Raw genomic sequence first — 25,245 nt, 5'->3', positions numbered from 1 at the left:
GATCTAGTGGGTGACAGTGGTGGCAGGGTGATGGTTGGACCAGATGGTCTCGGTGGGCTTCCCAACCTTAGTGATTCTATGATTCTGTGCACTGCCCTGCCTCACAAACGCTGTTTTTTTTAAGAACACACTGGCAGCGTGCCGCTCCCCCCTCCCCCAGCGGGACTGCGCCCTGACGCGCTGTCCCGGGGCCGCACCCCCGCCGCTCCGCCCCGCCGCCCGCCATCTTCCTTGCGGCCGGCTACCCACAACCAAGATGGCGGCGGGCGGGGCGGGCGTCCCGCTGCCCTCCTCCCTCAGCCCTTGAGCGGATGTGACGCGAGGCGCGGCCGCGGCCCCCCCCCCCGCTGCCGATGGTGCCTCGCTCCCGTCAGGGCCCCGCGCCGCCTCCTCCTCCTCCTCCTCCGCCCCGACGGGAGATGGCCGGCGGGCTGCCGTGACGCCGCGCGGCCGGCGGGTGAGCACCGGCACCGGGACCACCAGGACCGGGACCGGGAGGAGGCCGCGCTGAGGGGCTCCCGAGTGCGCCCCCCCCCCCCCCCCCCATTGCCGTGCACGCGCCCCGCCCTCCCCCCCCCCGCCGCGTGACCTCCGCGCGCCGCAGCCATTTCCCGCCCCCCCCTCCCCCCCCTCCCCTCAGCGCTCCGTGAGGAGGGGCCGGGCCCGGCCCTCAGCGCCCTGAGGCGGCCCCCGCCGGGCCCCGGCGGCCTCGTCCCGTGCCGGAGCCCCCCCAAGGTAGAGCTGGGGGCTGGGGGGATGAGGGCAGGGCAGGGGGCGGCCACATCGCCCCTTCCCATCCCCGTGAGGCGGGAGCGCTGTGAGGGGGGTGGGGGTGGGGGGGCCGGGGTTTTGGGGGGGGGGGGAGCCCCTTGGCAGAGGGGCCTGCGCCGTCCCGGGGCGTGCTCGGCAGCCTGCGCAGCGCCCTGCCCTTTGTTTGCTGCCTGCCTCTCGCAAATCTTCGGTTTTCTGACCAAAAAAAAAAAAAAAAAAAAAGGTTGTTTTTTTTTTTTTTTTTTTTTTTTTTTCCTCCTCAGCCTGTGGTGGGAGCGATCCTCTGTTAAGGCGCTGCATCTCGCCGCCTGCGTGTCTCCAGGATCAAAGTTTGGCCCTGTTAGGTTTTACTGCCGGAGGAGCCAGGGGCATGCCAAACAAAGGAGTTCGGGTTGAGTCAGGGTTGGTTTATTGTCAGGGTATCAAACCGGACCCCGGAACCGCTGCTCTTGGCCTGGGCAGGGACCGATGGCGAGCGCGGGGCTCCGGGAAAACGCTGCCGAGCTGTTGTCTTTCCCTTCCTCCTTTCTGCCTCTTCACGTTGCCCTAGACAAAAGGGGGCTAAATGAGAAGGGGCAAAGCCCCTGGCTTGGAGGTGCGCTTCAAGCAGGCAGTTTCTTGTGGCGGGGAGGGTAGGAGCTGCTTCCTCCTACTCATCCCTTCTGGCGCTGAATGACAGGCAGAGAGAGCTGAATGGCAGGAAGAGGTTTGGTGCCTTACATGTAGCAGCACTTTGGTGGTGACGGCCTCTCCTGAGCACCGACCGACTCCGCAGCTTGAGCAAGGCTTTTGTGGGCCTGGCTCTAACAGCAGTGCCACGGCTGAAGGCTGTAGCTGAGGGTGTCTTTCTCGGGGACACGTACGGGGGAAAAGCTCCTGTTGCCATTGGGGATGCAGGAAACTTGGAGTGGTTTTAGGAATTTAGAAAGGGTCAGCAGGGAGCTGTTGTTTGTAGCTAGGGTGCGGGTGTTTGGATGGATTAGATTCAGGCTGGTTGCGAAGGAGCGATTGTGGAGTATGGGCCTGAGGAATGCCACGGAGCATTTGGGGCTTGTTTACGAGAGGTAGGTGAAGGAAACTACTGAAGAATGCAAGTCTTTGGGTTACAACGGTGTTCGGTCTGACCTGTGAGAGTTTTTCCAGAGAGGTGTTGTGAAAAGGTGCACTGCTGCTTTGCCGTTGTGCTGGCAGTGGCCCTCCCACAGCCTTGCTGTACGCTGGGTCTGGAAGCTGATGTGGCTCAAAAGCCAGCGTTGTCTTTCTCTCCAGAACAGTTTTGTCCTGGATCAATTCACTGATCCAGCTCACCAGGTACCTCTGTGAGTATCAGCCTTGGAACAAGTAAGGAAGGGAAGACGGCCTTTTTGTGTTCACAGCGTGCTCGCAGGCTCCTGTAAAGAGATCATAGAAGCCACTCTCTAAGGGCATATCAAAACACTGTTAAACAAATAACAACATAAAACAAAACAAGGTTAGGTATCCTGTTGCTTTGGATAACCAAAAGCACACAACTCCTTCTTGTGTATCAACAAAACTCTTAGAAATAGGCATTTTGATTTCTGTGTTGTTAGAGGAGAATCATGCTAATACTTGCCTATTGTTTTACATCAAAGAACAGCTGTCGATCATATGATGGCTTTACAGAGCTGATTTTGCTATTATTTGGATGCTGGCTTTTAACTTAATTTACAAATATATTTTCTATAAAGAAATTAAGTTAGGGAAATTGTGTATTTTTGTACATAGAACGTACAAACATCCTTATATGTTTTACTGTTTCCGTTCAATTTCCATGCTGTAATTCCTATGCAGGTCTCTTTAGTCTTTTCAACTGTGTATTATGAAGATGATCTTACGCAGGAAGAAAGTAAGAGGGGGAAAAGTGTTCCTTAGCTCTTACTTGTACTACCTAAGATAGTTTAGTTAAATTCATTATGGTAGTTTAGTACTTGTAGCATTCTGGGCAATGATTATCTTATAGTCACTGCTGAAATGTGTTCTGTTCTTACTTGTGAGGTACTGCTGGTAGTTTGTGTACATTTTTTATGTACGAAAAAAGTCAGGGATGCAGAGAGTGGAGAAGAAAGTGTGGTTATTATGTGGCAGGTAGGCAAGCACTGAATAGATGCCATACGCTACTGTCTCAGTGAGACTGACTTCCCTCTAATTTAGCAGCAACTGTAACAGAGTCTTTGCGATTTCTTGAAGGTTGTTATTCCCCCCCTTGTTTTGTCCCGGTTGTATAATCCTTATTTCTTTGGAAGCTTGAATCTCTGAATGAAAACACATTTTGGTAACAGCTTGTGAATTACTTTAACAAGATTTTTGACTTAAGTCCTACTGACAGGTTTCAAGTAATGCTTAAGCAAGAGTAATATAGGCTACTAAATAAGTATAAGTAAAATATAGCTAAAATATAGCGGTTTGCTAGTGTAAGTTGGGGTAGCTGTCCTAAAATGTCGTCCAAGACTTCCACGTGGTGTAGAGCAGCCAAATTGGTGTGTTTAGCTGATAGGTTTTATCTGTGGTCTCCGTACTCTGAAAGCATCAGTGGCGTAAGGGGAGGCTCTTAAAAGTAATGTTCAGAAGGAACTAGAAATAACGTTCATGTTAGCTTTTCTGTCCTTTCTTTTTCTTTTGAACACAGCAAATGCTATTTCCTCTATTGTTTGGCTTGCAGTAGGATAAGCCTGATCCTGTTGTGTGTCTTGTTTTGCTTGGTGGTCATGCTCACTGGCTCAGGCTGGTACAAGACACCCAAACACACGCTGTTATGGTAAGAAACTTCTCTTGACTCTCGTTGTGGTCCTGGATGCAACCCAATATTAATTTAATAATAATAATAATAATAAAAAAGCATAGGTTGCTGTGTCAAGTTTTTTTTTTTTTTTAATTATTTTATTTTTATTTAAAAAGCTAAAGATCCAGGTTTGTTGCTGCTGGTGGTTTTTCCCAAGCTAGTTTCAGGGATGTCTGGGGATTGTGCTGCTGCCAAAGGAAGCAGTCCTGGCTGCTGGCTGTTGTAACGTCCCCTGTGTTGGCCCAAGTTTTTGGGGCTTTTTGTGCCAAGTGGTTGTGGGGCTGTGTCATGAGCCATATCAGAAAAGTCACTTGTGTTGAAAGCAGTCCTGGTGTTCCATGTTTTGTGAGCCAATTCCCAACGTGGCTGCACTAATCCTTGTGCTGGCCTAAAGGAGAAGACCATCAGGAACATGATGTAATGTAATGGTAGGAAAGGTGGGACCGTTCCTTTATGCTAGTGGTGCCAGCTTATTCTGATTTAAAGAATTGTGGAGCTGCAGCAGCTTCCTTCGTAATACCCGGGTTTCTCTAGAATTGGGGTGAAATGCTTGAGAGCCTAGCACCTCTTTCTCCACTTGTAGGGTAGAAAGCAAGGGAAGAAGAATTTTGCATGGCCAGAACAGCATTGGTGTTCCAGGTATAGACTGTGTTTCTAGCAGTCTTGGTTCCTTCTTAAAATACTTGGTGTTGATGATGACATCTTGCATCACATCCTTCACATGCACCTTTGCAGCCTCTGGGTCTCTTCAGAGACTGGTGCAGAGATGAGCTTCATGCAGTGAACAGAGAGCAGCTACTCTTTTGCCTTAGGGATTTCAGTGTTATTGCTTAGAAGCACCATGCTCAGCACCTCTCTTTTGTTGTTACCTGGCATGATGTTACAACTTCAGACTGTGACGGGGGCACAGGAGTGTCCACAGGAACAGGCTGCAGGTGATTTGTATGATACCACGAAGCAGTGCTTTGTAGCTGTGACACTTTAGGACCAATACCTACTTCCTGCAGAAGAGTGAAACATGTACAAGTTTACTGTTATAAAGGAACGGTTTTCCTAGGTAGTTCTGTATGTATCACTGTGAGCTTTAATAGAGGTTAATCAATTTCTCCTTTCTTTCATATTGTAAGAACATTTACGTAGGCAAACCTTTATTCAAAAAAACAGTTAAACAGTCTTTTCATTTTTATTAAGTATGAGTTCTTTAAAAAAGAGATTCTGCATGTGAAGATTTTACTTGCTACAATTAAATGGAAACAAAGCTGAAAATAGTTGAAATTTTCTATTCATTATTTATTTTATTTTTTAATTTAATATTTTATGTATATTTTTTACCCTAAAGTTAAGAAGGATAGTAGCTGTCATGGTTGGACATGGTATAGACAGTGTCTGTTTGGGGGGGGAAGAACAAAAAAAAAGGAAAGCAGCTACTCATCGCCTTTTCCACCTGCTGGAAAAATTCCTAAAACTTGTGCAGAATGGTTGCCAGGGTTTGAGCTACAGTAATTTAAGATTCTGCCTACTGCCTGGAGGTTTTAAAGCTGAAGTCATGGTCTTGTTCTGTATCCTGAGGACATAAAAGCTCGTCTAAAACAGGATTCTGAATTTCAGTTAACACTAAGCGATTGTTTTTATTAAAAAGTTGGAAGTAGAGATGGCATTGAAGTGTGTTAAATATTGATTTTAAAATCTAGGACTGAACTTCAACCATTTAGCTGAAGTTTGTATTACTTTTTCTGTATGAGACTTCTGAATGCCTTAATTAACCTTTGCTAGCTAATACCGTCTCGCCTTTTGTCTAGACAAGATCTGAAATGGTCCGATACTACTGTACTCCTTCAGAGACTCATGCTTGCTGATGATGAGAAGTAAAAACTTAATCTTTTTAAAGCATGTGTTTTGTAGAAATTGGAAATATCTTGGTCCCTACTAGTGAATGGTAAGTGGAATTTTGATAGTAGGATTTATAAAAACAAGTGCTATATTTCTTTTAGGTGAGGGAAACATTAAAAACATGTGAACAAGCATGATAGAGGAGCAGTGAATGTCTTATGGCTTTGGCTTTAATGAATAAATTGAGATGCAGAATTTCTGGGAGATCCATCTGTACTGAACTGGGGCAAAATTCGGAGCCACTTTGGTGGAATTTGAAAGTTTTCTTAATGTCAAGTCAGATTACAAATGTGTATGCACGTATGTATGCATATTTGTGTGTGTGTCTGAAGGCTTTGAGGTAACTTAGGTTGAGACCAGTGAAAAGTTTGTACTTTTGAGACTGTTTTCATTATTACAGTTATGCTTTGTGTTCCTGGAAAACAAATGCTGAAGAAAGAAACGTTGGTTATTTAAAGTCACATATGTATTTTAAATAAGCTATAACAGAGTAATGCTTGTATAACTGCTGCAGAGAAACCTAAAAATAAAGCTTTTATTGTTGTGCTAAGTTCCCAGCCCGATTATCCTTTTTGGGGAAATAAAAATCACCCCAGTTAAGTCCAAGGCGGTATGTCAGAATTCACAGGTTGTGTATGAGTTTGTCACTGTTCTCTTTGCCCCGTCCAGCTGGCTGTGTGCTGTCCTCTTCCCCCATAACCCAGCTGTGGCACTTGTTTGGGCCTTCGTGAAGCCAGTTAGTTGACCCAGCCGTATGAAATGGTCTCTGGGTGTCAGAAGCCTTCTCGCTGAAGGACCCACCGGGTGCGAGGGCTGTTGCGAAGGTTATGCAGGACTGGAAGCCAGCCAGGAGGAGGAGTGATCACAAATGGAAGGGAAGTAGGGCTTGCCCCTTGGCAGTGGCTAACTCTTGAGCTGCTCCAGTCTGTAACCTGCAGCTTCATCCAGTCCAGGAGTAAATGTGCCACTTCTAAAGTGTTGCCTTTTCATGATAAACAGTTCAATGTTTGAAGCACTTCAGCAAAAGGAGTTACTGACCTTTTAGTGAAAGCGTGTGTCTCTGACGGTCTCTTTTTCCGTTCTGTAGGGATCAGTATTGCTGAAAGCACAAACAGTGAATTCTGAAATAATCGCTTCATTGGCACTGACCAACGGTTTGAGGTAAGATTAATTTAATTCTATTTTTAAATGTTCTGATTAAACTCAAGCATTTAAAATGAGAATTGATTTTGTTTTCTTAAAATTTATGCTTGTGATAAACTGAACTATGTAAATCTCTGAAATTCATGCAACTCTTGTAAAGGTCAACTATTGTACAGTGTATACACACTTGTCTTACATAAGAATGCAAGTGTTATTGTTAAATGCTGGGAAAATCAAACATTCCTTTTTTTTTAAAATGGAGACTGGGTTGTGTTAAACTTATAGCACATGTAAAGTTTGGCCTGAAAATTTCTTTTAATAGCAAAACATTTTTTTCTATCGCTCTAGGAAAATCAGTATATTTCATGTCTTCAAGAGTTTAAAAACTCTAAATTTGTTGCCTGTGAAGCATTTAATCATGAGAGATGATAGTCCATTTTCTGTGAGTTTAATTGAACCCAAAGAATTAGAACCAACCTTCTGAGTATAGGTTATGTGAGTTTGCTTTTTTTAATGGAAGGAACAATTTATAGACAGCTGACAACATATTCTTCTCCGAGTTGAAAAAAAAATAAATCTTTCTTAGCCTAAACTAGGTTTCTAATTAAAATTATATATATTTATTATATTTTTTCCCCTGGGCTAGTTTCAGATGAGATTAATCTCTTTGGGGCCACACAAACTCTTCAGTACTCTGATGGGAGAAAGTTATATGGGGCAAGAGTGACCAGTGATAAGGGAAAGGTTGCTCAGTATTTTTTTTCTTTTGGTTTGCTTATGTGGGAGTAAAATCTCTGTAATTTTGTTAACTTTAAGCTGCAATGCTGTTTATTTGTCTTTACATAATTGATAAATCTCCTATGTAACAAGAAAGCTTATGTAAATTTCTGTGTGACAAAGCATGCTTGTTGTGTTGAGCTTGTATTTCAATACAGTAATTTGGGGCTTTTATTCTTGTTTGCAATACATAAGTTTGCTTTAAGGGTTATTAAACATTAATAATTATAAATACTGAGCATATTAAGGCCTGAAAATGTAAATAGTTACTTGTCAACGGTTCATACTGAGGTTTTCTCATGTCACTCACTATTTTTAAAGCTGGGCAGTCTCAAAAGAAAATGTTAACGAGGCAAAGTTATTATTAGTTAAATGAAATCATTTTTTTTTACAGTGATTGCTCTGCAAAAGAAAAGGTGTGTTTTTTATGGTTAGTGGTAATAGATTCTAAATGTTTCTTATGACTGTACATAAAAAAAAAAAAAGATTATTATTATATTGTGAGATTATTTCCATTTAGGACTCAGTGCTTTTAATCTGTTTCTGTAGCTTGTGTTGAGCTGAAGATTGTTAAATTCTGCTGTGAGCTGTATTCTTTATCGAGTTACTTGTTAAAATCTTAGTTCGCTATGGATTTTACAAGTAGTTTAAAAAAAACAACAACAAGGTGTGGGGTGGATATATTGAATGGTGGAATATCGGATCAGACAGATTAACTGTGGTATATTCATTTTGTGGAACAAAATGAAACAACAAGAAAACAAAAACTTGGCAGATCTGGGCAGTGTTTATTGTGATAACTGTAAACTATGTAAAATGAATAGAAGGTTTAAATTTAGTTTTAGATTAGGTTTAGTTCAGATTTAGGTCACAAATATGTAATAGTCCAGACTTGAATTTTCTGTCTTAATTTGTAGAAATTTTTTTTTTTTTCCTGTTGCCTATGTTTCTCCTTCCTTAGGATCAGTTTGCAGTTGAACCCGGGAAGCCTTCAGCTGTTACCTTCTCAAACAAACTGCTTGCACTGTAGCTGTGTTAAATTAAGTGTTATGTTCTTTAAAATGTCATACATTGAGATTTAAGTTTAGATTAATAAGATTTATTAAGATTAATAAATGTACTCATACTGTCTCCAAAGTTGTTTTGTTTAAGAAATGCTATACCTCTTTCTAATGTTGTAATTTTAGGGCATAAAAATCATATTCACTTATTATTTACATGGTCTCTAAATAGTTTCCTCCCTCTTTTTCCCCTCCCCTCACTGCTTTTCCATTTGGGAAGGAGTGTATCTACTGGGAAAAATGGGTCGATCTAACTCTAGATCACATTCTTCGAGATCAAAATCCAGATCGCAGTCCAGCTCTAGGTCAAGATCCAGATCACACTCTAGAAAAAAGAGATACAGGTAAATTGATGCCTTACTTACCGCATGAAAAGTTGCATTTAGTATATTGGGGTTTGTATCATAATTATCTTACTCTTGCATGAATCTGTGGCAACAGTGAGCCTAGTATTTTACTTCATTTTAGGCAGTAGGTAGATTTTGCTGTGAATGTAACTAATTGTAATTGTTTACTCTTTGCCTGTTTTGCCCTTTTCCTTTATCTCAGGATGATATCAGAATGCCAGTGTTTCTTCTTGTATTGTGGCTGGTTGGTTTCAGTCTCCCCTCCCCCTTCGCATGATGTTTTCTTTGTCCATTTTTTTTCCCTGGGGCTCATTCTGTCTTTGTCACGTAGCTTTTCAGATCTGGAGTAACTTGAGGCTTCTGCAGATAAGCTTTTCTGTGCTATGTCTTCTCAGTTGCCTCCAGCCTTTTCCTCCACTTTCTTACTAGTAGATGTTACAATCTGTAATAAAAGGAGTGGCTGAATTTAATGTTTATGGTCTCACCAGCTGCTGCTGTCTGCTGGCATAATAAATTAAACTGGAGGTGATGAAACTTCATGGTCCAGGCTGTGAACTGTGGTGGTGGCTGAGAAACTGAATGCCATGCTCCAGAATGGTGATAATCTCTAATGAAATAGCAGGGCAAACCATTGAGGCTGGTAATGTCTTAGTCTTGAGATGCTGAAGTCTTAAGTTGCACAGTCCTTAGAGAACCAATGTTTATTAAGATCCTTTATGAGACAGGAATAAGTAATGAAGATATATTGAAGAATTTACTTTGACTGTTAGTCTGCCTTCTTTACAATTCTGACTGCATTTGAGAGATGAGCATTTAGTCTTGAGAAACTTTTTTTTTTTTTCTTTCTCCGATGGTCAAATGTTAACGTTTGCTTTTTAATTTTAGTTCTAGGTCTCGTTCAAGGACGTATTCGCGATCTCGCAGCAGGGATCGTATGTATTCTAGAGATTATCGCAGAGATTACAGGAATAATAGAGGAATGAGACGCCCCTATGGTTACAGAGGAAGAGGTAGAGGGTATTATCAAGGAGGAGGTGGTAGATACCATCGTGGAGGTTATAGGCCTGTCTGGAACCGAAGACACTCCCGAAGTCCTAGGCGTGGCCGTTCACGTTCCAGAAGTCCAAAGCGAAGGTCTGTGTCTTCACAGAGGTCCCGGAGCAGATCTCGTCGATCTTACAGATCTTCCAGGTCCCCAAGGTCCTCTTCATCTCGTTCTTCATCCCCATACAGCAAATCACCTGTCTCTTCCAAAAGACGTGGGTCTCTGGAAAAGCAGGCAAAGAAAACTGAAGGGGCTCCTTTGCAAGATAGCCCTTTGAAAAATAAATCACAAGATGAACAGAAAGATACATTTGAACATGACCCATCAGAGTCTCTTGACGATTTTAACAAATCATCAGCAGCTTCTGGCGACATTTGGCCTGGCCTTTCAGCATACGATAACAGTCCAAGGTCACCCCATAGTCCTTCTATTGCCACCCCACCTAGTCAGAGTTCATCTTGCTCTGAAGCCCCTTTGCTTAGCACAGTCCACTCAGCAAAGGACACACCTCAACATTCCCATTCCATTCAGCATAGTCCTGAGAGGTCTGGCTCTGGTTCTCTTGGAAATGGTTCTAGCCGTTATAGCCCTTCTCAGAATAGCCCATTGCATCACATCCCTTCGAGGAGAAGCCCTGCAAAGACAATCCCATCACAGAGTGCTCCCCGTGAGGAGCCTCGAGCACGTTCATTTTATCCTGAGACTGGAGAACAGGAAACTGCAAAAGGTGGAAAGTTTCTGAAAAGGTAAGAATTAAACTATACAATTAGCATTGAATCTTAAAATGCTCTCTATAACAGAGTTTTGACAAGATTGTCACTGCTCCTTGAAAACTGGGGCTGGGATTCTCTTGAATATTTTTACTAATTTTAGTCTAGTTGAATTGAGTTTCCTCCGTAAAGACTTTTCAAGTTATTGGCAAGAGACTAGTGGAGATAGGGACCTATATCCTTGAGGAAGATTGTTTTGTGTTGTTCCTTCACAGTTAATTTTCCTGTATCCCATTCACTGTTAAGAAAACTCTCAAATGGATTAGTGGATCAGACATGCCTGTTTGACAGTGACTCCTGTTCAAGTACTTTAACATTTTAATGCTTCATGTAATTTGAAATGCAAATCTTCTGGAAGTTTGAAAACCCAGATGCACAATGATTTCTTGGTTAACATAAGCAGCATTCGTTGCTAATTGTGTGGTGAAGTATGACAACTTTGATGCCTTGACTTGCATTACTTAAGAAAGAGGGTAGGTCTTGATGTTCTTGGAATATAATCCTGTCGCTAAAAGGGAGAGTGTTTTTAAAGTGGAATGTACATTTTCCAAATAGCATAAAATTCTCATGCTCGATGTTTAATGTATTTGATACAGCAGTAATTGGGGGAAAAAAAAAATTGTAAAAATCTTAATGTTGCTAGACTGTGCCTTTCTAATGTGCTACATACTTCAGTGGATTTCTTACAAAATGAATTATAGACAAAATTTAAAAAAAGATAAACTATGATAAAGACTATGCTATGTAGATTTGATTATATGTTTTAAATGAACTTGTCCAGTTAGTGATTTATTATTAAAAATAACCTGATAGAAGAACAAACGTCTGACTTGCTCTAGGTTAGATGTATTGCAGCTGGTGAATGGTTTAGGACCTTTATGAAGGTAGAGTATAGACAAGGCAGTGTCTAAAATCATTAATTTATAAATGTGGTTAGGACATACAGCTCTCCGGCGTATAGGAGAGCTGCCTTCTGAAGGATCCCTGCTTATACAGAGCGTAGCGATTGAAGAGCTAAGTCTGTGTCAGAATAATTCAGATTTGAGTTATCAAAGTTTATGTGAACTTGATGGAAAAAAATGGCTGGTGTAAGAGTGTGTGAATCCGCGTACCAATCCAGGATAAACAAACCAACCAACCTCTAACTTTTTATAAGCTCAAATGGACAATTTCTACATGTTCTATGGAAAAGCATTATTTTCTTCAGATGCTTGCAGTAGTACATAAATGGCAGTTGGTATGGTATTAATGGTGTGCAGAAAGTTACTTGCTAAAGTTGAATGGCTTGGAGGAATGTATTTTCTAGTCGGTGGTGTGGGATGGACACAAAAGAGGAATGCAAGTGAACTGGAATGAATGCAATCCAGAGTTACCAGTCTCTTCTTTGCTATCCACAGGTACACAGATGAAGAGTCTAGAGTATACCTGCTTGATAGGGGTAATACCAGGGAGAAGGAGGCCCAGAAGGAGAGAGGATCAGAAAAAGGGAGGACAGAGGGAGAAAGGGAATGGGAGGATCAGGAAACTTTAGATTATTTCGTTGATAAAGAGACTGGGAAAGAAAAGTTTAATGACTCTGAAGGGGAGGACACAGAGGAGACAGAGGATTACAGACAGTTCAGAAAGTCTGTCCTGGCAGATCAGGGTAAAAATTTTCCTACTGCATCTCATCGGAATGCTGAGGAGGAAGGAACCAAATACAAATCTAAAATAACAATGAAGGGCAATAGAGAGAGCGATGGATTTAGAGACGAGAAAAGTTATAAGCCTAAAGAGACTGGCTATGTAGTGGAAAGGCCTAGTGCAACAAAAGATAAGCACAAGGAAGAAGACAAGAGTTCTGAGAGAACGATGAAGAAAGAAACTCAGTCACCTGAGCAGGTAAAGTCTGAAAAGCTCAAAGAACTCTTTGATTACAGTCCCCCTCTACACAAGAATCTGGATGCGAGAGAAAAATCCACCTTCAGAGAGGAGAGCCCACTTAGGATCAAAATGATAGCCAGTGACTCCCATCGTCCTGAAGTTAAACTCAAAATGGCACCAGTACCTCTTGATGATTCCAATAGGTAAATTATTCTGCTTGACAAAGTGGTTCTCCACCTGCTTGCAGTGTCGCTCATCTTTATTTAAACTAGTGGTTTCTTTTTGTGTGTCTTTTTTTGTTGTTGATGCATTTTAGACCCGCTTCCTTGACTAAAGACAGGCTGCTTGCTAGCACACTTGTCCATTCCGTCAAGAAGGAGCAAGAGTTCCGATCCATCTTTGACCACATTAAGTTGCCACAGGCCAGCAAAAGCACGTCAGAGTCATTTATTCAGCACATAGTGTCCTTGGTTCATCATGTCAAAGGTATGTGTTCAGTTTACCATACTGAATATACACATCTGACAACTGCATTTAAGACTGTTTGCTGTCTCTAATATGGGAAGATTTCAGCCCTCTTAATATTGATTTAGACTTTTCTTTTTGAGGTACGTGTAGAATAAGTAGCAACAGAAGCAAGTATCAAAAAGCAAGCGATGTAGAGCGTAATAGCAGTCATACTATATTTCTTGATAAGTTCTAAAGTAGCACAAAATTTATTTTTTTTGCAGTGAAGCTTAAGCATACTACATTAGTCTTTTTTCATCAGTTTTATTTGAATATCTTTAATGTATAATTTTATATTAAGGGGTACAGTGTGGGTTCATGGGTGTCTTTTGCACTGTAAGTACAATGGCATCTCCTTTTGGAGCACCTCAGAGCTAATCTCCAGGTGTTCACTAGAAAGCACTTTTATAGTCACAAAATAGAAATTGTGTAAGAAATCGTACTCTAAATGACATTAAAATACACTGGTACTTCATTTTTATTCTTATTTGACGACATTGTAATGCTAGAGACAAAAATTTCTCCTGGAAATTCATCATGGTAGGAAGTTGGCATTGGCTAAATCTCCACTAAATAAATTATATACTAATAGTTTTCTAATTTAGCAGTATTGGCTGTTGCTTACTATAAGAAGACGTAAACGCAATTTTTTTTCTTCTTGCGGACGTAAATTTTTTCCTTGCGGAAAAAATCTGACAAAGTGGATGCATTTTATTTAGGTCACGTACTGTCAAAGTCTTCTTATTGAATAGTAGATAACTTCTTAAAATCCAAAGTTTCAGTGTATCTCTATAAGCATTGTTTTAAAGATACTTTAGCGTATAAAACTGCAAAGATTTGGGTGCTAGAGGTATGTGCTAAGATTCCCTCAAAAGTCTTTGTTTTCAAAATAACTTCAAGTGACTAAGACCAAATGACTTCCTGCATTTTGAATTACTTACAAAGAAAAAAAAGTAATAGCAATAATAGATTATGTTAATATATTAGATTGAAAATGTTATTGGGACACCTGCTTAGCATATAACCACTTTTGTTATAATTTTATCTGCTTTTCGTGATTAGTAAAGAGACTGAAGGATAGATCCAATGAGAGCTTCTGTAAATATTGGCTCATATGGCACATGTGCAGGCTGTAGGTGAAATATTACCGAAACTCTCACATGTTGATCACAAAAAAACTGTTTTTCTGTAAACTTTGATGTGTTAAATTAAACAATCAACTGTTAAATATGACAGCTTAACAGTATCTGTTCAAGTTTTTAGTATGTGTAAAGTTATGGCTGTTTTTTTGAAAGGAGAACCTCTCTATGCATTTCAGATGTGCTGTGGTCTATGATCAGATTTAAGTAACTCTTGACAAAATGAAGTTATGTTCATTATTGGTGTGATGCGACCAGTCTGAACAGCTCTTTATTAATGTAGAGCTGAAAATGCCCAGTGATGTTTTCTTTTTCATTGTAACTAGGTCCTGGAATGTGTTTTGAAATGGCAAAATCCATGTTACAAAAGTAAAATAGCTGTTGAAAGATACAGATGCCAAACAGGCAAAGTTGAACCTTCTGTCTTCCTGGCAAAAATGGCATAAAAACAGAGTTGCTAGCTCAAATTCCTGTGTTTGATGGAATTATGATTGAGGCACTACCCTTGTAGTGGCCGTTTCAAGTTTTAATGGTTGGTTATGAGACAAATACTGGATGCCGGGCGGTAAGTTGATACAGATGTATGTTGACCTGTTAAGCAGATAGCTTGCTTCATATGTAACATTTCATAGCTCATGACTTTATGTATTTCTATATTACATTTAAACACATTTGTTGAGCTGGTTTAAAAACTTGAGTTTTGCTGTTGCTAATTTAACTGTCTCTGAAAGCAAGAGAAAACTTGTCAGAGAAGTTGTCAGGTTTGCCAAGATGCCAGATGCTTAAATGAATTTATTTACATATAGATGTGTTAATTGTCTTGGATTGCTTATCATCATAACTTCAAAGAAAGAAATTATATTACTTTAAGAAATGACTTGTTAGGTCATTCATGTAGTTACTGAAGCATACGTTACTTATTTAAGTGTGTTCACTGAATTAGCTCTTATTTTAAGTTAAAGTTGAGATGAATTGTGAAATGCACTTCTTGCAAGTATTCGTAACTCAAAGTAACCTCATTTTGTCTGATGGGCAAAGTAGAAAATCACTTAAGAAATTGTTCCTTTATTTCATTAGAATAAAATGTCACTGACAATGAGCAAGTCAAATTAGTAAATGATGCTTAAATTACATGTAATATAGTCATGGTGTAGTTCTAAGTAGACTTGCAGTGATGTTGTGCACTGTTAGTTTGTTAGGATTACAGAATGTGTAAGAATAGGGAAGACCCCACACTTGCTCGTCCTTCTGATACATTTACTGAAAATACTATGTTTTTGCCTGCTACTTGCCTTTCTGTCAGGAGTAAAATACCTGTCAGTTGAATTAAACTAACGAAACAGTGTTTTTCTATTGTAACCAACAGAGCAATACTTCAAGTCAGCTGGAATGACCCTAAATGAGAGGTTCACTGCATATCAAAAAGCTACCGAAGAGCACTGCACTCGGCAAAAGAGCCCAGAAATACATAGGTATATGTTAATTGCATGTATTTCAAATAATAATAATAATAATATCTGCTTATATTTCTTTTAAGAGGTCAAAATGTTTTTTAATCTGTATGGAATAATTTGTCAATTCTCATGTAAATACAAAAACCAACCCAACAAAAACAAATGGGAAAAAAATATGTAAAAGGAAACTCATCTGAGCCAACTCTGGCTTCATCTGTGGCTTTGTAGCAGATGTCTTCTCTACCTCTATCTCATGTAGGATATATTTACTTTTCTCACATGCAGTGCTCAAATATTGAGGGGCATATGTCTTGAAGATGAAAAGAAGCCCAGTACATGCATCTTTATTCTTCAGTGTGAATGTTCCATCTCATACTACTTTAGTTTTTGTGTCTGTTAATTTACAGCAGTTTTTTGAGAAATCTGAGAGCCTGAAAGGTAAGAAGGTAGGCATGCAGATGTAGTTTCTGATCACGTGCTTTACTTACATGATGCAGTGTACTGTATTTGTGTTGCATGTGAGGATATATTATCTCCATATTCCTTATTGAACTGCATAAGATCTTTAACTGATGAGTAATTTTAACTATACAACAAGCTATCAGTTTTAATGATTTTTGGGGGGGACTGGATTTTGAATTGGCTATATATACACTGATCTTTTTGAAATAACTCATTAAATACTTTTCATATCTTGAAAGCTCTGCTTGAAATGTGAAAAATCAAACTATTTAATGTATTTATCTTTTGTGTACGTCACAGAACCAAGGTTTTTAATTTTTAATTTTCTTCTCTGTTCTGATCGTGGGTCTTCTATATGCAGAAAGTTTGTTCTTCAAGAGTGCCTTGTTGTTCAGATTTCTGTTGAACTGTGTGAGGCCATAAACAATTACATACCTGTATGGCTAGACACTGCTTTTATTTTTCATTTAGGAGGATTGACATCTCTCCAAGTGCCCTGAGGAAGCATACCCGTTTAGCAGGTGAAGAGAGAGCCTTTAAAGAAGAAAGTCAAAAAGTAGGTTCTGAGTAAATGTTGTATCTGTATTTCTAAACTTAATGCGATGTTTTTCACTTTGAATCTGAACTTCCCCTTCATGTGAGTTTGTGTACAGTAATCTTATAAAAGAATTTGCAGTATGTAGTGTATTTGTGTTTCAGACTATTTTTTTTTTTCTTTAAGTAAAACATCTTAACAAGAAGACAGTCTATGTAGCATGATGCTAGCATATTGATAATGTGGCTTAGAAGGTCAAATTTTCTCCCACCCTTCCTTTCTTCTTTTTGATACTTTTTGGCAATTTTTGTGGTGCTACACTGCCCAAGGACAAAGAATATGAGGAGGAAAAAAAAAAAAGTACTGAGGTGCTCAGTGAGTAGTATGGCTGAATTGATAAGGTGCTTGTGCTCTGCTAAAAACAATTAACCAGAAAAATATGTATGCTTAAATAACCTACCAAAAAATATGTTATTGTTGGTCTGCATCAAAAAATAGACATTCTGTTGGCTTGATGGGAACGCTTGTTTAAAATGTAAGTTCTTAGCTGTTCTCTGTATAGATCTAGCATGCAAAGGGCATCATTTAAAGTCAATTTGCGTGCTGAAGAGTTTGTTGTAAATTCTGTCTTGCCTTTTTAAAAGTGGAGGCACAATTTGCTTTTTCAGATTCTCTTCTGGGTGTTTTATCTTAAAATTTTGTTCAGAAATATGTTTTTGCTTACAGGGGGATAAAAAATTACGGTGTGATTCTGCTGATCTTCGGCATGACATTGACCGCCGTAGAAAAGAACGAAGTAAAGAGCGAGGAGACTCAAAGGGTTCCAGGGAATCCAGTGGGTCAAGAAAGCAGGAGAAAACTTCAAAAGATTACAAGGATTACAAATCTTATAAAGATGACAGGTAAATATTTTAAATCTCTACGTAGGTTTTATCTTCCAATTAGCCTTTTTAAATTGTAAGCTTAATTGCTTTCAATTTTCCATGTATACTGGAACGTTTAAATTTAAACAATTAAAATTATTTGTTTTACAGCAAATATGTATTATCTGTCTTTTACACGGCTTATGGTGGATGAGGACAAAAACTTTGGAATAGCAAGCTAACACTGAAAAAAAAAATGACAAATTAATCTGTCCTATTATCCAGGCTACATCAGGAGGTTGGACTTCAATGCAGTACATTTCTATAAACAATTTGTGTAAGAACTTTGGTTCGTTATGCTTGATTCCGCACTTTTTCAACTCATAACACCCAGAGTATGAGAATACTACTGATATTTAGGTTTAACATGGGTGAGAAGGGGAATCTTTATTTTTTTCTAAGGCCAGTGGGCTGTTTTTAAGAAAACAAAATGTTAGCATATTTCAGTGGATACTGTATAGCAGTGGTAAGAGTTACTTCAGGTATAACCTTCCTTTGAATAGTATTATTAAAAATCTTGTAAGTTGGGTCAAATTAGAATTACTGTGGGATTACTGAAAGTCTGGCTTTGGGATTTATTTTCCTGCTTTGTACTGGATATACAATGAATTTTTACTTATGCTTTCCTGTTTGCCATATACTTTCTGACTTTGGTATCCACGTTACCTTCCACTGGCTAACCATACAGGCACCTACATAGGGCAGCCATATGTTCTAAACAGTGTGCAAACTGAACTATGTAAATGTATTATAAAGGCATTGCCTTGAGGGTTTTCTGCCCTTTGGTTTCTGTTTTTCTGCCTCAGAGGAAAGGCAGATCTTAAAAGTAACAGAAACTCTTCATGGCATCAAAACGTGGAAAAACTCCTTGCAGTTTGCAGACTGCTGCTTTCCAACTCATTAGCAATAATATACATTTAGTGCATTTAAACGTGTAAGAGGAGGCTGGAAAGTGAAACTATGCTTCACCTTAACATCTGAAATACATAACGTATATGTGACTTTTATTATAAAAGGAAGGGGGATAGTTTTTTGTAAAATATAAATAAAGCCATTTTAGTGTAGCATGTTGCAGACTGTCTAGTACTTTTAAAATAGCACATAGCGTGTCTTCTTATTTTTCAGTAAGCAAAAAAGAGAGCAAGACCGTGCTCGATCCTCCCCATCTTCCTCCCCATCTTCTTCCTCATCCAGTTCTCGAGAAGAAAAGGATAGCAAGAAAGAAAGAGACGAAGAGTTCAAAACTCACCACGAACAGAAAGAGTACTCTGGTTTTGCAGGAGTCAACAGGCCAAGAGGCACCTTTGTAAGTTGCTCTTTTCCTGTTCTTCCCCCAAATGATGAAGACGCTAACAATAACTGTAGTATAACAGATTAAACGAATTGTTGCAGTACTTAATGTTAGGGTAGACATTTTTTGTAGCATTGGTTCTTGAAGTAGGTTCTTGAATTCTTTTGTGATTGTACCAAGCCTTTCATTTTTCCAGTGTTGTCCAACAGAGGTTTGAATTGGTGTACAAATATACACTAGCATACTATTAGAGGGCTTAGTGTAAGGGTGGGAAAAAGAGTTTCTTGTTTATTCCTTGCTATCTTGTAATTATGCTGTTTCCTAACAGAATATTAAAATTGACCTTTCTATAAAGATGAAATCTTGTGATCTGTTACCTCTTATGCCCTGCAGTTTGTGCTTATTCCCCCCCCCCGCCCCAGTAGTTTTCAATTTGGCTTTGCCATCCTTTGTGTGTGATGTCTGCAACTTGTTAGAGAATGGCACATAATGAAAAATAGACACTAACATTGAAAACTAGTGAGGAGAGGAGGTGGTATACTGTTAGTTTTCACTGTTTCTCTAGCATGGACTAGCCACAGTGAGCATGAAAGCATATTAATTTAGCTCTGGAATGTGTTTTGGGAAGTGCCATGTTGATCTCCATGGTCATCTTAAAATTATTAAAGGTTAAAATTGCATATTAGTGTAGCTTACTGGTATTTCACTGGGAAATGTAACAGCATTAGAAAGATTAAGAAACAATGGAAAAGGCCTTGAAAATAATGGACATCTATAAAAAAAAAAAAAAAAGTGCCTTAAAAAAAAATGTCTATTTGTAGGTGGAAAGAAAGTCAGACTTAATGGTTAGGAGTAATTTCATTCTCTTTATAGTAATTCCTTTGTGTAGCCTGTAATTAGAAATAAAAAGTGAAAAGGCATCATTTGGTATAAATGAACCTTGAGTATTGTTTGTAGTAGTATAAAAGAAGTTCTGAACTTTGTAGAAGAGAGTGTCTGAAATGCACGTGGTATGTGCAACACTTGAGATTAAATCTTCCATCTGAAGAGCTTGTAGCTACTTAAAAAAAAAAAAAAAAGAAAATTTCAAAGTTCCAAATTTTTAACACTAAAAATGCGTCTTTTTCCTCCTTTCTTGTTATTCTTATATACAATTATACTAAGGAACAGCTATTTAAGTGTATAAACACGTGGATGATAAAGATGTCAAATATGACAATATCAGCACAATTTCTGGGTGCATAAGGTAACAGCACAGCGTTAAACAAAAGTAGAACTCAACCCTCTCAAAGAGAATCAGTTGGAAAAAAGTCTCATAATTAGTGGCAGCCTTGCTGCTTTATAAAACCAGATTGTACATATTGCGAAAGATGGTAATTCACATGAAACTTAAGCAGATGTAGATTGCTAATGAATTGCCAATTCACTAGTTCAACTGCTGTCACCTGCCAGTTCTGACTATGAAATAACTGAGTGATGTTTCCTAAGGACTGTGTGGTCACTCATAGGCTTACTGACCAAACAATGTCTGATCAGGAGAATCTAAATAGGTAGGACAACGTGTGACTTAAACCTTCTGCTTAGGGCTACAGCCTGGGTGGCATTGAAAGATTATGGGCTGGCTAGTGTAAAATGTCTTTGTAATTCAGGCTAACAGTGACTGAATTCAAGTAAACACTGCTTTGCTTTTGGATTAAAAAAATGTTTTAGTTGCAAATCTTCCCCAGAACAGGAAGCCTTGACACCTTGGGGTGGCTGGGTAGGGGAAATCTTAATGTAAGCTAAGCTGTCAGTTTGGTAGTAAATAAGTGTTGATTTTTCACTAATGCTTACTGACAGACTAAAACGTTTAATTCTAGGATTGTTGTACATGGTATAAAAACATAAATGCTATGGGCAGTTTTGAAATAGGAATATAGGAAGAAAGATGAATCTTTTCACAGAAAGAAGAATCTTTTCACAACATTATCAGTAGTATTCAACCTAACTATCAGTAGTATCCAACTGTGCATAACAGCCCTGATTAAAAGGAAGTCTCTTCCTATAGAGAATGTACGCTCACCATTTTGTGGTGAGCTTTGCAAGAAATAGGCCTGTAAAGGCAACGCCTTAGTGGGTTTCACCTCCTGTATTTCTTTGCTGGAAAGATAACCTGGAAAAAGTGTTAATACAGTGTCAAGGAAAGTGCTAGATACTCTTCTTGAAGTACCTATTCTGAAGAATTCAGTCCTAAGAACTAATACTGGGAAATGCTGATCTTACTAGTAGCTGTGACATTGTTTTGTCTCCTCATCCTTTTTTCCACACTGATATTAGTCGTTATGGTGTAATTTCATAAAGCTTTCAAAGCTGTTGGAAATCAAACATAGCTATCCCTTCCTTACGCAGCTTTCATTAGCTGATAGTCATGCCGCTCTCTAAATGATTCTCCAAACAACCTTGTTTCTCTGGTATATTTGTAGGTTATGTGAGCATTTTACTAGACTGTTTACTAGTCTGATTCCAAAGTACTTTTAAAGCTGTCCAGCATAAATTTTGCATTAAAGGTATTGGAGCTTAGTGAAAGTAGGTGTGCATAGAGCTACTTTCTTTTTCAAGTTAGTTAATTATATCTTTTTGTCTGTGTTTATGGAACGTTCTTCGTTTGAATAATTGCAATCAATTTCCAGTCATGTTTTTGTACAATTAACTCAAAAAAAAAAAAAAAAGCCAGCACAGTTCTGTGTTTTTATACTAGACTGTTTATGAAAAGCATGTTCTGTAGTAACTGCAGGTTTTAAGCAATATATCCCAGCCTAACATTTCTTTTCCTCTTAAATGGGGGAAATCTGGATAAATTCCTCTTTATTTTCTGCAAGCTAAAGACAAGCATGCTAAGGTAACTGGATATATTACTACTCATCATATTGAGTTAAATATTTTGTTTATTGACGTGACTTCTTAATCCTAACACTTCAAAATTCTGTTGATTATAATAAAAATAAAAAGAACACTTGAGATACTTATTTTCACTTCAGACGTTGTTACTCTGCACTGTATACAGTGTTGATGCTCTGAGTAAGGAGTTTCCTCATCTGAAATTTATCTTGGCGTAAGTACAACAGAGGATCTCAATTGAGAATGAGTAACACAAAGTAGACACTTGTTTGAAAATTGCATTATTTGTATGTACTCTAAAACAATTTCCTAATAATAGATGTGGCTGACTCAATGAATGATTTTGCTTTCCCTTGACAGTTCTCCCTCTCCTTCAGTCTAATTTGTTTGTTTCTTTGTCTGCAAACAGCTTCAGAAATTTCTTGTGACCTTTTGTTACAACAGGTTGCTTTACCAGCAGGCAAAGGACATTTCTTTTTGATTGTTGTAGGTAAATTTAAACCAAGAGCTCAAATGTGTTTCAACTCTTAAGTTTAAGAGAATCATTATATAAAAGTGAATGCTTGAATATATTACATAAGGTAACGTGTAAATTTTAAAATGGTTCTACACTTGTAATTAAGAACAGAACAAGCATTTTCAGTAACAGACAACTTGAGCTTTTCTTTGTGGTTTTATGTAAATGGCTTAAATAACATTTTGGTTAATCAGTTTCGAATTAGGGGCAGAGGAAGAGCCAGAGGAGTCTTTGCTGGAACAAATACTGGTCCCAGCAACTCAAATACTACTTTTCAAAAGAGGCCGAAGGAAGAGGAATGGGATCCTGAATATACCCCAAAAAGCAAGAAATATTTCTTGGTGGGTGTAGAGAACTCAATATCTTATGCATGCTTTTGTTTTTTCCAAGTGCATTTTGTATCTGATGTTAAGGAGACTGACAGCTGCAAGTATAGAAGTCGCATGCATGTACAAAAAGTGACTGTAGTTTACATAATCTAGAAAATACCAGAATTGTTGCAGTGCCTGGTTCTGCTTAGTTTGTCTTTTCTGCAGCAGGCTGGCAATAATAATTTATCTCCAAAACGTATTCATCAGTGAGGTAGGGAAGAACGCATACTCAGGTTATTAAAAACATATTTTAAAGCAAAAAGACGTGTGCTGTATCTTCCTGGATTTCTCTATGTATGGCACTCGAGCTTTGTTTTACGTTTGTCTGCAAATCTGCACAAGTGAAAGATGAGGAAAAGCTGTGGATGGATGTGGGCCAACTTTGTTATTAGCAACCTTTCTGGTCTTATCTGGGTAGTGTGATAGTCGTAAGAAAGCAACATTAGTTCTGTCTTTTTCCAATCTGGGTTATGAGGGGCGGATTGCTGATGTAACTGCTCAGTAAGTAGCTTAGTAAACTGAATGCATAGCCTGTGCTTCAGCTGGCTTCCCTAACAATGCAAACTTGTAAGAATATTGTTTCATCATCAAAAAACATTTAGTGAGGTTGAGACCTTCTCCTGTAGCGTTAAGTTTTTCACAAATATGTTAACAGGTATATGTAATATGGTAACAGGTGCAGTAAGTAACGCAACTGCAATTTGTGTTCATTCATTCAGAGTTTTCTCCCTGTCTCCCCCCACATATGGAAACTCTTCTGACCTATAAAACTAGAAATGTGGTGATCTATTCACTAAAGTTCTATGATAGCTAGAGTAAATTGACCAACTGTACCCATTATTTCTTTTCTAATCTCCAGAAATCTTTATTAAAAAAAAGCTACCCTGTAACTATTCTAATAATAATGTATAATGGTTATTAAGCTGCTTTATTTGGGTGTGATACATTTAATAATTTAGACTTTTTTTTTTGTAAAAGAAAATCAATTGGAAGTAGGTGTCCCTTGCTGTAAACATTTTGTATTAAATAATTATCTAGGGTTCATCTAGTGCATGGAACAGTCATCAGAAGACTTGGCTAAACTGTGTAAGGCTGTATTTGGTAGCAAGACAGCAAACTGAAATCTTAATATTAACAATCAAGCTTCTCTGGTTAATAAGCTTAAAGTAGTTTAAAACTTATTTGCCTTATTTTGCACAGGCAAAGCAAGGTTCCTGAAAACTGCGTACAATTACCTTTATTAATAAGTATAAAGAACTCTCTACCTTAAAGTTAAAAAAAAAAAAAAAAAAAAAAAAATTCATAAACACATTCTTAGCGGTTCTTCCATTAAAATGACAGTTTCTTTGGGGGAGGTGGGCTAAAAACTAGTGAGTACATATTTCTCATGACTGAAAAATGTGACAGAGCCAATTTGTTACCCATGATTGGGAGACGCACAGCTAATAAGGGCTCTTAAAATTTTTTATCAAGGTGTTGTAAGTTTTAGCATTTTAAATTGTGAGGACATGCTTCATAATGTAATCTATAGATTATTTGAACTGTTGAAGTTCTCTTGTTTTTCCTATCTATAGTCTAAATTTGGTTTAGAGTGCCACCATTTAAAGAGGTGTTCTAACCTTATCGTTTGGTATTATTGTAGCATGATGACAGAGATGATGGTGTGGATTATTGGGCCAAAAGAGGAAGGGGCCGTGGTACCTTCCAGCGTGGCAGAGGGCGTTTTAACTTCAAAAAGTCAGGTAGCAGTCCAAAGTGGACACATGACAAATACCAAGGGGATGGGATTGTGGAAGATGAAGAAGAAACAATGGAAAACAATGAAGAAAAGGACAGACGCAAAGAGGAAAAGGTAAACAGTTCAGTAAATTGCGGATCAGACAACTTCTCTTGCAGTAACTCAAGTAATGGTGGGGGCCAGGGGGAAATCACTTTAAAAGATTTTTAGTTTGGATATGAACAGTTTACGAAAAGAGTATTTTCTTTCTTTCTACAGGAATAACCCTGGAAGAAAGCTGAAAGAGCAGCTTTTGCACCACCCCCACAACATTTTTAATATGTTTTTTTTTTGTTGTCAAATGAATGTAAGCATTTTACTTAAATTTTACTGTTGGAAAGTAGTTTAGAGGGATTGTTTTTTGTTTTAAGACTTTAGAAAAAAAAATCTTGATATAGTAAACTATGTTAATGATCGTACAGGTAGAAAGTAAAATATTTGTAACAACTTTTAAGAAATTTTACTGTTTGTTATATGCAGTGTAATTCTGCTTTGTCCAAATATATGGTCAAGTACAACTCTAAAAGTTTTGATTCTCCCCTATGTCTGTGTTTTATTCTGAAGTAAACTTGCAGCTCTGCACACCTGAAATCTTGGAGGAACATTTTTTTTATCAACTGATTACTACTTCTATGTTGCTTTTTTATTAAAAGTGGTTTTAATGGCACTTACCCAGTCATAGGGTGAATGCAAATAGACGAGCAATAACGTTGATTATACACTAGCTCACAAGAATCACATTTACACAGGATGATGGAATGATGAACCTGGATTCTCATGCTAGAGGGAGCAGCCAGAATTTTATCTCGGAGAGTGAAATTGTCACTGTTCTCTAGTTACTAGCCTGAGGAATACAAGTTTATACTTTCTCTTCTGGTATGTGAGTTCTAGAAACCTACTTCCAAGTCACTGGTGCTAGAAACTC

General features: G+C 38.6%; 1 protein-coding gene across 12 annotated transcripts; it reads left to right on the top strand.

The window, feature by feature from the left end:
• The first annotated feature begins 330 nt into the window (after positions 1–330).
• On the top strand, positions 331–24,911 carry BCLAF1 (BCL2 associated transcription factor 1). Of its 12 annotated transcripts, none has more exons than XR_014690844.1 (14): positions 338–457; positions 6,549–6,622; positions 8,663–8,786; positions 9,675–10,580; positions 12,002–12,670; positions 12,784–12,953; positions 15,480–15,585; positions 16,501–16,585; positions 17,291–17,466; positions 17,599–17,764; positions 18,613–18,793; positions 22,367–22,513; positions 24,186–24,395; positions 24,540–24,911. XR_014690844.1 is itself a non-coding variant. In XM_084512858.1 (14 exons), exons 4-14 carry the CDS (start codon positions 8,683–8,685, stop codon positions 24,543–24,545), a joined length of 2,760 nt encoding a protein of 919 aa, XP_084368984.1. In that variant the 5' UTR covers positions 338–457; positions 6,549–6,622; positions 7,776–7,797; positions 8,663–8,682; the 3' UTR covers positions 24,546–24,911. The 12 variants fall into 12 exon arrangements, 11 of the variants coding, with proteins under 11 accessions (XP_084368988.1, XP_084368981.1, XP_084368984.1 ...); XM_084512858.1 differs by lacking the exon at positions 17,599–17,764 and adding an exon at positions 7,776–7,797; XM_084512860.1 differs by lacking the exons at positions 338–457; positions 17,599–17,764 and adding exons at positions 666–735; positions 7,776–7,797.
• The last annotated feature ends 334 nt before the right edge of the window (positions 24,912–25,245 follow it).

The sequence above is a fragment of the Aythya ferina genome (genome assembly GCF_964211825.1).
Source record: "Aythya ferina genome assembly, chromosome: 3".
Classification (NCBI taxonomy): Eukaryota; Metazoa; Chordata; class Aves; order Anseriformes; family Anatidae; genus Aythya; species Aythya ferina.
Note: the sequence above shows the minus strand (reverse complement) of the source record. Positions and strands in the feature narration are given on the sequence as shown.

Coding starts and splice junctions, on each gene's coding strand:
- BCLAF1 (XM_084512852.1), top strand. CDS start 8,683: ATGGGTCGATCTAACTCTAGATCACATTCTTCGAGATCAAAATCCAGA. Junction 16,586..17,290: donor TTAAAGAAGAAAGTCAAAAA/GTAGGTTCTGAG, acceptor TTTTGCTTACAG/GGGGATAAAAAATTACGGTG. Junction 17,467..18,612: donor AAATCTTATAAAGATGACAG/GTAAATATTTTA, acceptor CTTATTTTTCAG/TAAGCAAAAAAGAGAGCAAG.